At 34.4% G+C, this 12,863-nt stretch overlaps 1 protein-coding gene across 2 annotated transcripts in view; it reads right to left on the reverse strand.

The window, feature by feature from the left end:
• Positions 1-12,863, reverse strand: part of LOC108748281 (homeotic protein empty spiracles-like) — a 49,867-nt gene that overhangs the window by 17,301 nt on the left and 19,703 nt on the right. For both annotated transcript variants that reach the window (XM_018486329.1, XM_018486330.1), the window contains one exon: positions 9,668-9,840. In XM_018486329.1, coding sequence (XP_018341831.1) covers positions 9,668-9,840 — 173 coding nt within the window. The remainder of the gene's footprint in view (positions 1-9,667; positions 9,841-12,863) is intronic.

A 12,863-nucleotide genomic window follows, 5' to 3' on the forward strand; every position in this document is an offset into this window, starting at 1 on the left:
ATAATATATATAAATATAATTTAATGCAAAATATAATATAATATAGAATGTATTACATGTAATAGATATAAAAATATGTAATTATAATTCTTGTATAATATACATGTATGAATGAAAAATGTAAAAAAGCCCATTAGAGCCTACATCAGCTATTCGGATGACAAAAATTCTTTATTTTTCGTGTGAATGTGACAAAGCAAATAAAATATACGTTTCAACCCTTCAATTCGGATCCTTCAATATAAAATAAATCGAAATTACATAAATTACATAGATTCTTTATCCAAATGTCAAATTAGCTATGTAATAAATAGCCCAATGATTATCAAAATTATTACATTATACAATAATAATATAAAACTTACATAAAGAAAAACCGAGGTCATATGCATTGCGTCACTACGTAGAATCACATCGCTCATTAAATTGTCAGATTTGATGTAAGCGTTTTCTCGCGGCTACACGAAAAGAACTTGTGGTGTCGACAGTCAGAGATACAAATCATTATATAGCTAATTTGATATTTGAATAAAGAAGAACGAACTAATTTGTTGGGAATCATCAACTTGGAATTATGTAATTTCGATTTATATTTTATATTGATAAGGACCCGAATTGAAGGATTGAAACGTATGTTTTATTTGTTTTGTTACATTTACACGAAAAAAAAATAAATAATTTTTGTGCATCCGAATAGCTGATGTAAGCTCCGATGGGCTTTTTTTCACTGATAGATTCTTTCGAGCCTCATTATATATATTTGATATACATGTATTATAATAATATATATAAATTCATTATATATACTATATATAGGACATAATACATATATAACGAAATTTTTTATACGTCAATAAATTCGATATTTTCCTTCAACGTTTAATTTGGGCCCCCATTGATCGGCCCGTTAATCTCGTTCCGAGTGGTCCCCTGGGCGACTGCAGTTATGCAAATCGAGATGATACACCATTAGCGGTATCCCTCCAGCGCGTCCTTCTCCGCGGAAGCCAATCAGCGTCGCGAGAGGCGCGTAATTAGCAGTTACATTATATCCTTCGGCTTTCGTGCGTACACACACCCACATATACACGCGCGTGTATATACATATAGATGCGCAATACGCGCACACACACACGCTGGTTGTTCTCGCGCTTGTTAAGATTCATAAGGCAAACGCACGTTACACGCGACCCGGTGGCCCTCATTAGAGCTCTAATTGCGTGCGATTATCCCGGCAATTACCTGGCGAATACATTACGAGTCACCGAATCGCGATCACGCGGACGTCGCGCAGCGTCGCGTTTTGCGTCCCGCTCTCGTGCTCGACAGTCGACGGTATATTCACTGGCCTTGACTAATCTTAAGCCACGATATACTCAGCGTGCACAGAAGCGTGCGTTCGGAACACTACAAAATCGAATCTTTAATTTAATTAATAAAAGACAGTCGAAATTTTGACCGCTTTGACGCTTTTGAACTTAATTGGTAAAAATAATATTGTGTTCAGTAAAAAAAAAACAAGAACAATTTTGCAACTGTTGTAAAATTCTTTATTATGATTAGTTTCAGGGCTGAGCATGTATTTGGAATACATTTATTTAAAATATACACTATTTGAAATACGAGCGTATTTTGTATTTTTATTTCAGCGGATCACATAAAAGTATTACGTATTTTATATTTAAAATCGAAAGACTGAAAGCCTTTTGTATTTTGTAATTCAAATAATAAGGTTGATTATCAATGTTAGAAATACAAAGTACTTTCAATCTTTTGTTATTAATATTGAAATACAAAATATTTTCATGTACTCCGAACAAATACAAAATACAAAATATATTTGTCTTACCAATACTGTTTTTAAAATAAAAGTATTTCAAATACATGTGCAAGCCCTGATTAATTTAATCCCTTTAAATCCAATGAGGAATTAAGAGCAAAACCATAAAAGAATTTTACAGCATATTAAAGAATTAAACTCCTGAAAACTGCTTCCTCACGCAGCCAATGGCGTGTTCAAGATGGACGAAGCAGCTAGCCTGAGCTCGCCGAGCAGTTGACTATGATTGATTGGATCTAAAAGTAAGAACCAATCATATTCAATCATTTGGCGAACTGTTGGATAGCTGTTGCCCATTTGAATATGGTCAATAATACATGATACTCTTTAAAGCTTCTTGACTCTCGAATTTTCGCGTTATCGCGATAAATAAGAGGCCGCAAATAGATTCACGCCTGGGGTCTTTTAATAAACACCTTAATCCACTGCTGTTCGTGCCGTTCAATGTGTAGGCAGCTTAACACGCGCCGACACGGCGCGTGTAACGTGCCGCAGCGCGCGAAAACTTTGTTGGCCGATAATCCATGGGGCCCCCGGAGTCACGCGAAGAGGCCTCGTCGGAATTCCACGTGGATATTCGCGCCTTATTAACGACGTGCCGTCGTCGTCGTGCAGGATCCACAAGGGCAGCACGTAATAAAGTACAGTTAACAGTCCCCGAGCCCGGCCGTGTTCCACGATGTCTTCGAGCGAATCTCGAAGCCGGGTTGACGTGGGAGAGAGAAATGTGTAGCGACCGGAGAGAGAGATTGTCGAACCAGAGGAGCGCGTTTGCCTAGAAGCGTGGAATTCCATCGACTGGCGCTCACGCCTTGTTAACGTGACGCCCACAGCCAGAGTAAACGGTCCGTTGGCAGAAAAAAGCCGCAACTACTTATCCGCGCGATCATACCTTCTCTCATGCGAGACCATATTTAACGATGGCATCGATGGCGTTATTATTTATTATTCTTACGGCATTATTATATTATTTATTAATCATGAGAATTTCCTCGCATTCTGATGTTTATAATGACAAAGTGAAGAATTCTATGTAATTATTTACTCACGTGCATAATTGTTGTATAATCATCGAGATATGCATATAAACGCATAAATATGTGCGTAGAAAAATAAATGTTTATGTGAAATTAGCAGATGCAGACGCGATCAGGAGTTGGCCTCATTTTTTTTAAGGGGAAATAAAAGTACGATGGCAGTTGTATAAATTTTCCATGTAGTTCGGCTTATCTTATTCATGATGCAAAGAACAATTTGCATTACCAAGTGGCTATGAGTTTTCTTTACGATACGATATCGGTTGCGTCATTTATCTATACACCTTCTCTACATTGTTACTTGCTTTTCTTCGAATATTTGAACAACATTGATCCTAAGTGCGTGGAAAAAGTAGAATATTTTCTATAAATGTCAAAAATAATATTCAACACTATAATTAAAAACAAAGCGATAAATATATATTATATTTTTTTTAACATAAGTTTGTATTTACGCATTAAATATGATATATAAAACTTTTTTTTTAAAGTAAAATTCGTGAAACTGCGCAATGCACATTCTTAATACGCTAGATAAAGAAGGAATAAATTTTACAAAATTCTCACCGTAAGTTTTCTTGCTCGTCACTCGATTTTCCCGACACTAACAAAGTGTGTGAGGCACACGCAAGAAAAGAAATGTCTGGCTGTATATTTTCTACGCGAGATAATCGCGAGGATCCAAGAGGTGGAGGAGGAAATGAAGAAGGGCGATACGGAAAGGACGAAGAGGAGAACGCGAGGCAGAAGCCTGTTTGGAACATCCCGACCGGCGCGGCGGCGGTCCAAGATGGCGTCCACGCTCGGTGGTTTCCCGTTTTCTCTTATTCTCTGTCTTCTTCTCTCGGCTTAATTCCCGATACTGTCAGCCGACCCTTACCATCTTGCCCTTTTTTGGTGCGCGTTACGCCCATGGAATACGTAACGCGACGCGTGATATACGCACGTAGAATGTATCTGGAGCGCGCCATGCCCGATTCTACGTTTGCTTTCGCTTATACGCCTGCGTAAATGAGTGCGTGAGTGCCTGAGTGCGTGCACATAACGGTATCGGGCACCACCGAAAGACACACGGCCACCCCTCGGTCACAGATTAGCATATCAATCCCCTCGTTATACGACCCTGTCGATCTCCCGTTCGCGTTCCCATTCCCTCTTTTTCCCGCTCGATCTGCGCCATTAACGTTTCGCACGAGTACATAGCCATTGTTTACCTTCAATCGCGGATGTACTTGATATCTCGAACTACATATAGGTAGTTATAGATTTTAAATTTGCAGTCCTATTTGACACGCGAATTTTAACCAATTGGAAATTTTAGTTTAGCTCGGTCTGTCGCATCTAAACTCTCTTCGATGTAAACGTTCAAATGCTAATTCCAAATTATAAACAAGTGAAAACTATGTTTTATTTAAAGGAATAGAAAGTGATTCTATAGCGATGACTCTAACGAGAGATTAATGTAATCCTTATGTCCGACGATAATAAATATCAATACCACTAATAAATATCGTCGACATATTGCATTAATCTATTGCATTTGGTATTATATGACTGATGTATTATACTACTACCACATTAATGTTGAAATACGATATTAGCTGACATATACGTTAATGAATAATGAAGTTTTTGCGCATAAACCTTGTGGACAAGATCATCAATATAATGATGATCTCTTTCCGTTTTTTTTTATCTCATTGGAATAATCACATGTATCATACATATAGAATGTTTTAAACAAATGTTAAAATATTAAACGATAGACGTAGGTTATCAAATATTTTTAATAGCAAAGCATGTTTAGTTGGCAGGATTAGGAAGTAACGCGTAACTTATAACGCTGTTATCATTTTCATTACTTTTTCCTATCTGTTACTGTAATGTTGTTACATTTTTACAATAACGGTAACAAATTCAGCTGTTATTTTTATCTCTTAATTATCTTTATAACTATATTCAATAGATTGTTTTCCTTATATACAGGGTGTCCCGAAAGTTTTTGCCAATCGCTTTTGTGTAGATAGAGCGGACTAAACTGAGTCGAAAAATTTTTTATCATTTTACAATTTTCGCAATAGTTAACAAAATCTGAAGACACTGGTAGTGTCTCGGCGCTAAGCTACGCCCAGCGACGACACTGCCGTGACTACTTTACGTGAGCCGGCGAGTTGCCAGGGATCGAGATTATTGGATCTCAATAAGGGCTGAACTGATCAGGTTCTAAGTATGCTCGATTGTATCCGGTCTAAATATATAATGAAAGTATTTTTATTTTTTCTCTATGTGCCCTACTAGTCGAGATATTGCGACGCAAAATCCGAATATCTGAAACTTTTATATTAAAATTAAAAAACGTCGTCGTCGCCGACTACGGAGTAGGGGATTTGTCCTTTTGGAATTTTTGCCGCAAGAGGCAACTGTGGCGCTGGCAATGCATGGTCACATCACACATGTCTATTTTCTGTAAGAATTTTATAGGGATTTATAACATCGATTATGGCTCTGGTAGCGCGCTTGCTAGATATAGTTTTTATTACATCTAATAAACAAAGAATGACAAAAGTAGCACTAATAGCGTTTCTCCTAACGCACTAGAAATGAAACACATAGCGACATCTGACCGTAGCAACATCATTCATTTCTTCACAGTTAGCAGGCTTGGTACTCTGAACGGTACCTCCACTCGCAAAAGAAGCGTGATTTGTCCAAGCTAAGTACAAGAAAGGCTGCGTCCCAAAATTCACTGCCAGCACTGAAAATCTACAATTTATGTTACGTATACTACATATTTTCAGCAGTGGCAGTGAATTTTGGAACACAACTATAATAAAATCGCCAAATTTTAGTGAATTCGCGCCATAAAATTTTCGTCAACAAAATCATCATAACATACATATTTTGAGAACTTATATTTATAAATGTAACTGGGCCCCCACTGAAAAATATTAGAGCCATTAGAGGTTCTATTCGCGTTACTTGCACTTTTTTCACTCAACATCTTCGCTTTCTCTTTTTTCAACTTCCAAATATATATTTACCTCATTTTAAGTGCAAAAATATTTAGGGATTTCGAATAACGCAAATCTATTGAGAACTTCTACACTAAAATAAAAAGCTGAGTTACGTTAGATTATACGTAAAAATTGTATATGTTGAAGAAATTGCAAAAAGTGCACTTTATAAATATAAAGGCGGCGAACAGAACAGAAACGGAACACGTATTATGGAACTGTCAAACTGTTTGGAATAAATTCTGATCGGAATTATTTTGTTTTCCATAGAATCTAGGGAATAATTGAATAATTCCGATCGGAATCTTCTGGATGCGCATATATATGCAGAATATGCAACAGCTGCAACGTCTCACGAACATCTGCGATCTGATTTATTCCGTTAGATCAAAAAATATAAACCAATCACAGACCTAGTTTAACCTATAGGTTAAACAAAGACATCTATCGCATAGGTGATACGGACTATAGAGAACCTACAATCAGAGAGTCGCCATTTTGGTTAAAGGCGCGTAGCGCTCGAAAAGGTTAGAGTGACAATGATAGGAAAATAAATGCCGTAGTTTGCATCATTGTCACTCAATTTTTTCTGAGTATTCGCGCCCTGAGCTAATCACGAGCGGTTTGAGTCAATTTGGCGACTTTCTGATTATAGGCTCTCTATCACGGATCACGGACTAAACGTATATACATATAAAGGCCCAATGGACGTTTACGCCATACGCTCGAAAGACACCTATCGTATAGTCCGCGAACTACCTACAGTAAAACGGCCTATACAATAAATGTCCTTATTTTTGTAATGACACTTAAATTGAGCAAGGTAACGCTTTTGTGATAATGTTTTGTATAATATTTTAAAGGAAAATTAAATAATCACTACTTCAGTTGGAAGAGAAAATGACTTTGAATGAATTGTGATATAATAATTTCATTTAAGAAGAATTTAAACCATTTATATTGGAATATATATAGGAAGATCCTTCAACAAAAAAAAAAGATATACGTATAATTAGATTTCATTTCATAAAAATTAAAGTACCATTTGGATTAAGTAAATAATAATAAAGATAGTATCACTTGGGTTTTACTTTTTATTTTGATAGTAGAATTTGATACATATTAGATTAATATTCATTATTTATTTAATTTGGCATATAAAGAAATGGGATTTAACTTTGCGCCAGATCTTGATATCGAATCTTTTATAGGAATATCATTAAAGTTAATATTATTTATATATTATAATTTGATATTCGAATTACATGGAATTTAACTTGGCGCCAATTGTTGATATCAAATCTTTTTTGCGAATAATACATATCATTAGAGTTAAATAAATAACAAGAGGCAGTACCATTTGTGTTTTACTTTTTAATTTAATAGAATTTAACTTCATTAGTTAAGATTGCAGCATCTGAATTTTAATTTTTTATTTGATATATTAATTTTTTTCAAAGAGTAATAATTTTTTTATAGAAAAGCTGCAAGAGACAAAAATCATTTATTTTCTTCTCATAAAGTTCTCAAAATTTTTTCAGAATTTTTTCAGAATTTTTTAATATCGTATTTTCTCATGTTGGTAAAAATAAGAAAATGCAGTAAAAAGTTGATAAAACATTCTAAAAAAAAAAAAAATTCTAAACTAAACTAAATAGTTAAAAATATTATTATTGGACCGTATTCTTTTTTAACTGACTAGTTAATATTTAGACTCTAAACAAATGTTTAGAATCACCATTAAATTCAATACAAAACATCGTTGGGACAAGTATTGCTATATTTACAAAGAATCCTTTTTGCCGTAGATTATTACTGTGTGTGATCATATTCAGAATATAATATATTCAAGATCACACATAACGATGATCCATAACAAGAAAGTCTTTTTTTGTTTGATATAATGCTTTTTACAATATAATCTCTAAATGATCATAAATAACCTGAACGAACCCAAACGAACAAACAGATTATGGAACCTATGAACCCTGTGGCGTCCAATTTTTTCTAAGACAACAATAGAATCTTTAAGTCTAGTTAAGCTTCTAGTTCCATCCAACAATGCTTGTAACTGCATACAATGTTTTATATAATGCTCTTAATAAAAACGTTTATATTGTGATGACAGACTTTCAAGGGATGTTCTAAAGATGTCCAGACATCTTAGCACGTCTCTCAGAAAAAGTATGCTATGTGGGGCATATACCATCTCATTTTGTAACATTTGATCTAAAACGCCCTGTATATACAAAGTATTTCGTAAAGATCAAAATAATGCGTGAGAGCAGGATTTTGGGATTATTTTGAGATAAAAATTCTCTATTAAAAGATTATTACCTGTATTCACTCAATTCTTATATTCTTTAAGACTATCTTAAGTACAGTCTTAAGATATCACGAACCAATCAGAGGGCTATATTAGCATCTTAAGATATTACTTAAGATGGTCTTGAAATAAGAGCGGACTATGAATACTAGCCTATAATTATTTTTTAATTGATTATCACTCTTCTTTGTCAATATAAAGATTATTTATTATAAAAATAATAATATTGCTTTTACTGATATAAAACGCATTGCAAATAATAACATTTTATATGTAATATTGTTATATCGATATACTGACAAGAGAGATAATAGTTAATTTTCGTCCTTAACACACTATGCCATTTTACTTCAACTTAGATTTTAGACAATAATTCATTAATTTTATAAGTGCTTATAATTAACTCAAAAAGTATTAGTCTTTTGATATTAAAGAATTTTCAAAATAAAACCTCAAAATAATCTCAAGAATCTGCTTTTAAGCGTTATTGTTACGAGACACTCTGTATATGTATATAATTAATCTTATTTATGTCCGTTTCTATCAATGTAGATAAACTTTAATCTCAGTTCAACTTATTTTTTTATTTTTTTTTCTAATTGTTAGAATTAGAAAAAGATAAAGAGTAAGTTGAATCGAGATTAAAATTAAATTACATAATATATCTTTTTATACATACATAAAAGAAAATTAATTAATATACATATGTATTTACATTTTAATATATAGTAATATGTATCAATTATATATGTAAATATATATATATAAAATTAATACATATGAGAAAAAATAAATACATTTTTTGTCTTGCGTGTCTATAAAGTGTCAGGAGTATTACATTACAATGATGGTAATATCTTTTTTATAAATCAAGACTATATCACGCTTGAGCAAAGTGCAAATGAAACGATTATTACTGACTACGAAACAAGCAGAGAAAACAATGAGGATCGCCGCGTCACGCGAATGCATCTTCGAGCGAGACCGTGATTCTTCTCATGCCGCGATTCTTGTAAGAAATATCAATCTTGCTTAACGCGTCACGAGAATGCTAATGTCAAGTCGCCACTGACATTACTTTATTAATTCTGTATACCATTTGCATCGCGTACTACACTCAGAACTTAGAAAACGATCGTGTATCAGATAATCTTAATATAATTATCAATCTCAATCAAACGGTTGATTTTATTAATCACAATTCTAAATCTTATTAAATATTTAATGATGTTAACAAGATATTCGATATTATTGTACTTGGGGTATCATACTTTCTACATCACGCAAATGGCAAATAATAATAGTAATTATCATTATAATTGGCTCGTTAGAGACACGATAGAAGCAACTCCGATCGAAGAATTTCTGAGTTTGATTGAAAAAATCATTTGATTCGATATTTGTGTGATGACATCAATATAAGATATTCATTGAGCTTTTCTAAGCTTACCTGAGTTTCGGTCAATGATAACGCTTGCGCCAACTGTTTTCTCTCCGCGCCGACGACGTAGTGATTTTTCTCGAAGGCGTGTTCCAGCTTAAGCAGTTGGCTCGGACTGAAGGCTGTCCTTATTCTCTTCGGTTTCCTGAAGGGTTGAAGTAAGAATCCGGGTATGTCGGGACCTGAGACGAACAATTTTAACAAAATTTAAAATTTCAAAAAATTTTAGGAAATTTTAAACTTTGTTTCGAGTCATTTAGATTTAATCTGGGATTATTTTACCAAGACTCGGTTACAATAGTGATATAATTTTCGCTGAAAATTAAAAGAAAATGTAATAAAGAAAATAAAGAAAAAAAAAGAGAAGATATTACAGCAAAGTTGATGAGGTATCATTAAGAAGGAAGGTAAATGTTGAATCTAAATAATGAATCAGCGATATGAATCGCGCGATGTTGGTAAGAACGCGTAATTCACTGTCGACAAATTAAAATGGTAATTTAATTACTCGAGGAGCTGCTGGTATAAAGTTTCAGACGGTTAGCATGAGCGAATGGGGGAACGGAGGTCGCGATTTATTAACGATTAATTAATTGTTAAACGCCAGGACGTCATCCGGCTAGTGTCCGTATATGCCTCATAGAGGCCTCGCCTTGAAAATAAATAATCGGCACGCAAGCCACGAATTCGTTCACGAACTGTATAGGGTCGTGCGTGCCAAATGGGAGAAAGAGAAACACCTCGTGGAGGCAGAGAGAAGGTGTACAAAGTCAGGAACTCTGCGCCAGGTAATTGAGTATTCTACCACGAAAGAGCCATGTCGATCGGCCGATAGCCACGTATGCCGGAAGTCACCCGAGATGCTTTAGCGGAAAGCTTGGGACGATAAATCGCCATGTCGCCCGCACAGTTTTCCTATGGCGCGTGACTATACTTCAGGACTGTTACTATATAGAGTGTTAATCCGATTCCCAGCAATCGATTTTTAAAATAGTTAAAGAGATACCGCAGGGATGGCTGAGTCGAAATCGAACTGCTAGAAATCGAAAGTTTGACGAGGGGCGTTTGTGCACTCAGAGAAAAAAGTCGTGGGTGACAACTATACAAGTTTTATATGTAGAATTAGTGTATAGCTATACTTGCAATAATTACAAAATAATTGTTAATACAAGAATTAATCGTTAATGTACATAGTCAAATAAGCTATTTTATAATCATTGCAACCATGTACTATTTTATATAGTTTATTGAACTATTTACATAACCCTTCCCTGTCTCTCCTCTCTGTCAATGCACGGGTACCTGGCTATCCATATCGAATTTTGAATAGTGAAAATTTTTATATTTTTGTGCGAATTTCGTTGTAAATATTATGAGATCTCAAAAACCTGATTCCTCGATCAATAACGAATAATGTCGTATGGACTTTATCATTTTCACATTTACATTTTTTACGAGAATCTTGCGAAACACGATAATGATACGGTGAAAAATTATGCACTGACGCTGTAATTCTACGTAATATAAAACTTGTATAGTTATCCTATATAAGTTACTAGCATTATGTTTTTTTCCTGAATGCAGATTCAAAAAGAATTTGATATGCATATGATTACGCGATAATAATTTTATGCTACACGACGTACGGAAATTTAATGCGAGACTAAGAATCTGAGAAAGATTCTTGTATAATTCGAAATAAACGTAACAAAGTTCCGAACTTCTTTCTATCCTTTCCCCTGACGATCTCCGACATCAATTAGCATTTGCATGCACCTTCCGTGTTATTATTCATTGCGGTTTCTAAATTACAGCGTCAGCGCGCAAAGTGATCTAAATAAGTCACGCGCAGTAGGTTATGTAGCTAGTAACCGGTACAACGTACACGCGACCAGCCGCAACGGTGAATCGTATCATTTGCATTGCGAAAAATTTATCCGTTAGGATCTTCGCGGCTGAAACTGACAAGTTAATAGCTGGATAGAGCGGCGACTGCTATATCCTCTAGCCATCTGTACATTTCCCATATTTTTTGCTGGCCAGCGGATTCTCAATTGCGGCATTAGAGCTGACAAAGTGATTGAGAAGTAGGTTAAATGCATCGACCGATAGTATTGCAATCGACCGAATAAATCATTACATTTAATGCTGTCGATACGTGAGTACCTGCGATTTTGGGTAATGAGTAGCTATCTTGATATCCGGATAGAGATTTATATCTAACAGAATTAATCCCATTTGCATCAGGAAAGAATTCGTTATATTTATAATCTTTGTAAATGATTTTATAGGCCTATCATTCCGAATAGCCTTTCATCACGATAGTAAATCGCACTTTTCTCGTTTTGAGAAATAAAAGATTCGCACGAAAAAGGATGATTAAACTCCAATTGAATATCTGTTATCTATCGTATTTTTTTCTTGGATTGGTTGAGGAGAAAAGGATGTACAATTTTTTAATAAAATTAATTAAGTGGTATGTCTCTTCGAACATTGGACTTTAAGTATATCATTGTTTTGCTCTACAGCCGATTTCTCCTTTGATTGTCATTCCTCAAAATTGCGTTCTCGCAGAAGTATCGCGAAACAAACGCTTTAATAAACATACCGCATACATGTACTGCTTAAATAGGACGCGTTTCTACATGCGAACGCATTCTTGCGAATCGCGCAATGAAGGTTGATCCTTGATGGGATCAAAGCGCCTCGCGTGAGAATAGACGCGTTAATCAACGCTTTTCCGAGGTGGCGATAACGTAATCGTTTCCACCTAATCCGGCATAATTTGCGTTATCCATGTAAATCCTAGCAAACGAATTTGAAGAAATGCTGTATTGCAAATGCTTTACTTTGTCTTTTATTTGCAGAGTAATGTTAATATACAATATTTCTACAATATTTCTATAATGACTGTACTTAAAAATAAATTCATAAGTAACTGTTATTATGCATTGTGTATATATTAATAGACATTATAATCGCAGCTTTGTTGGTGCCTCGTACATGTGCAAATAATTCTAAATTCTTTTTCTCACTTTTTTTACGTCTTGCAGTTATGAAACTATTATTAACTATTATTAGTATATTGATTTTATATATTAGATTATAGACATTATAGATTTTAAATAAAACAATAACAGTTAAAAGATGTTAAGAGTTAGAGCAGTAACAATCCATAATTCCTATAATAAAAATCCTTAAAAAA

This window comes from Trachymyrmex septentrionalis, unplaced genomic scaffold (assembly GCF_001594115.1).
Source record: "Trachymyrmex septentrionalis isolate Tsep2-gDNA-1 unplaced genomic scaffold, Tsep1.0 scaffold22, whole genome shotgun sequence".
Taxonomy (NCBI): domain Eukaryota; kingdom Metazoa; phylum Arthropoda; class Insecta; order Hymenoptera; family Formicidae; genus Trachymyrmex; species Trachymyrmex septentrionalis.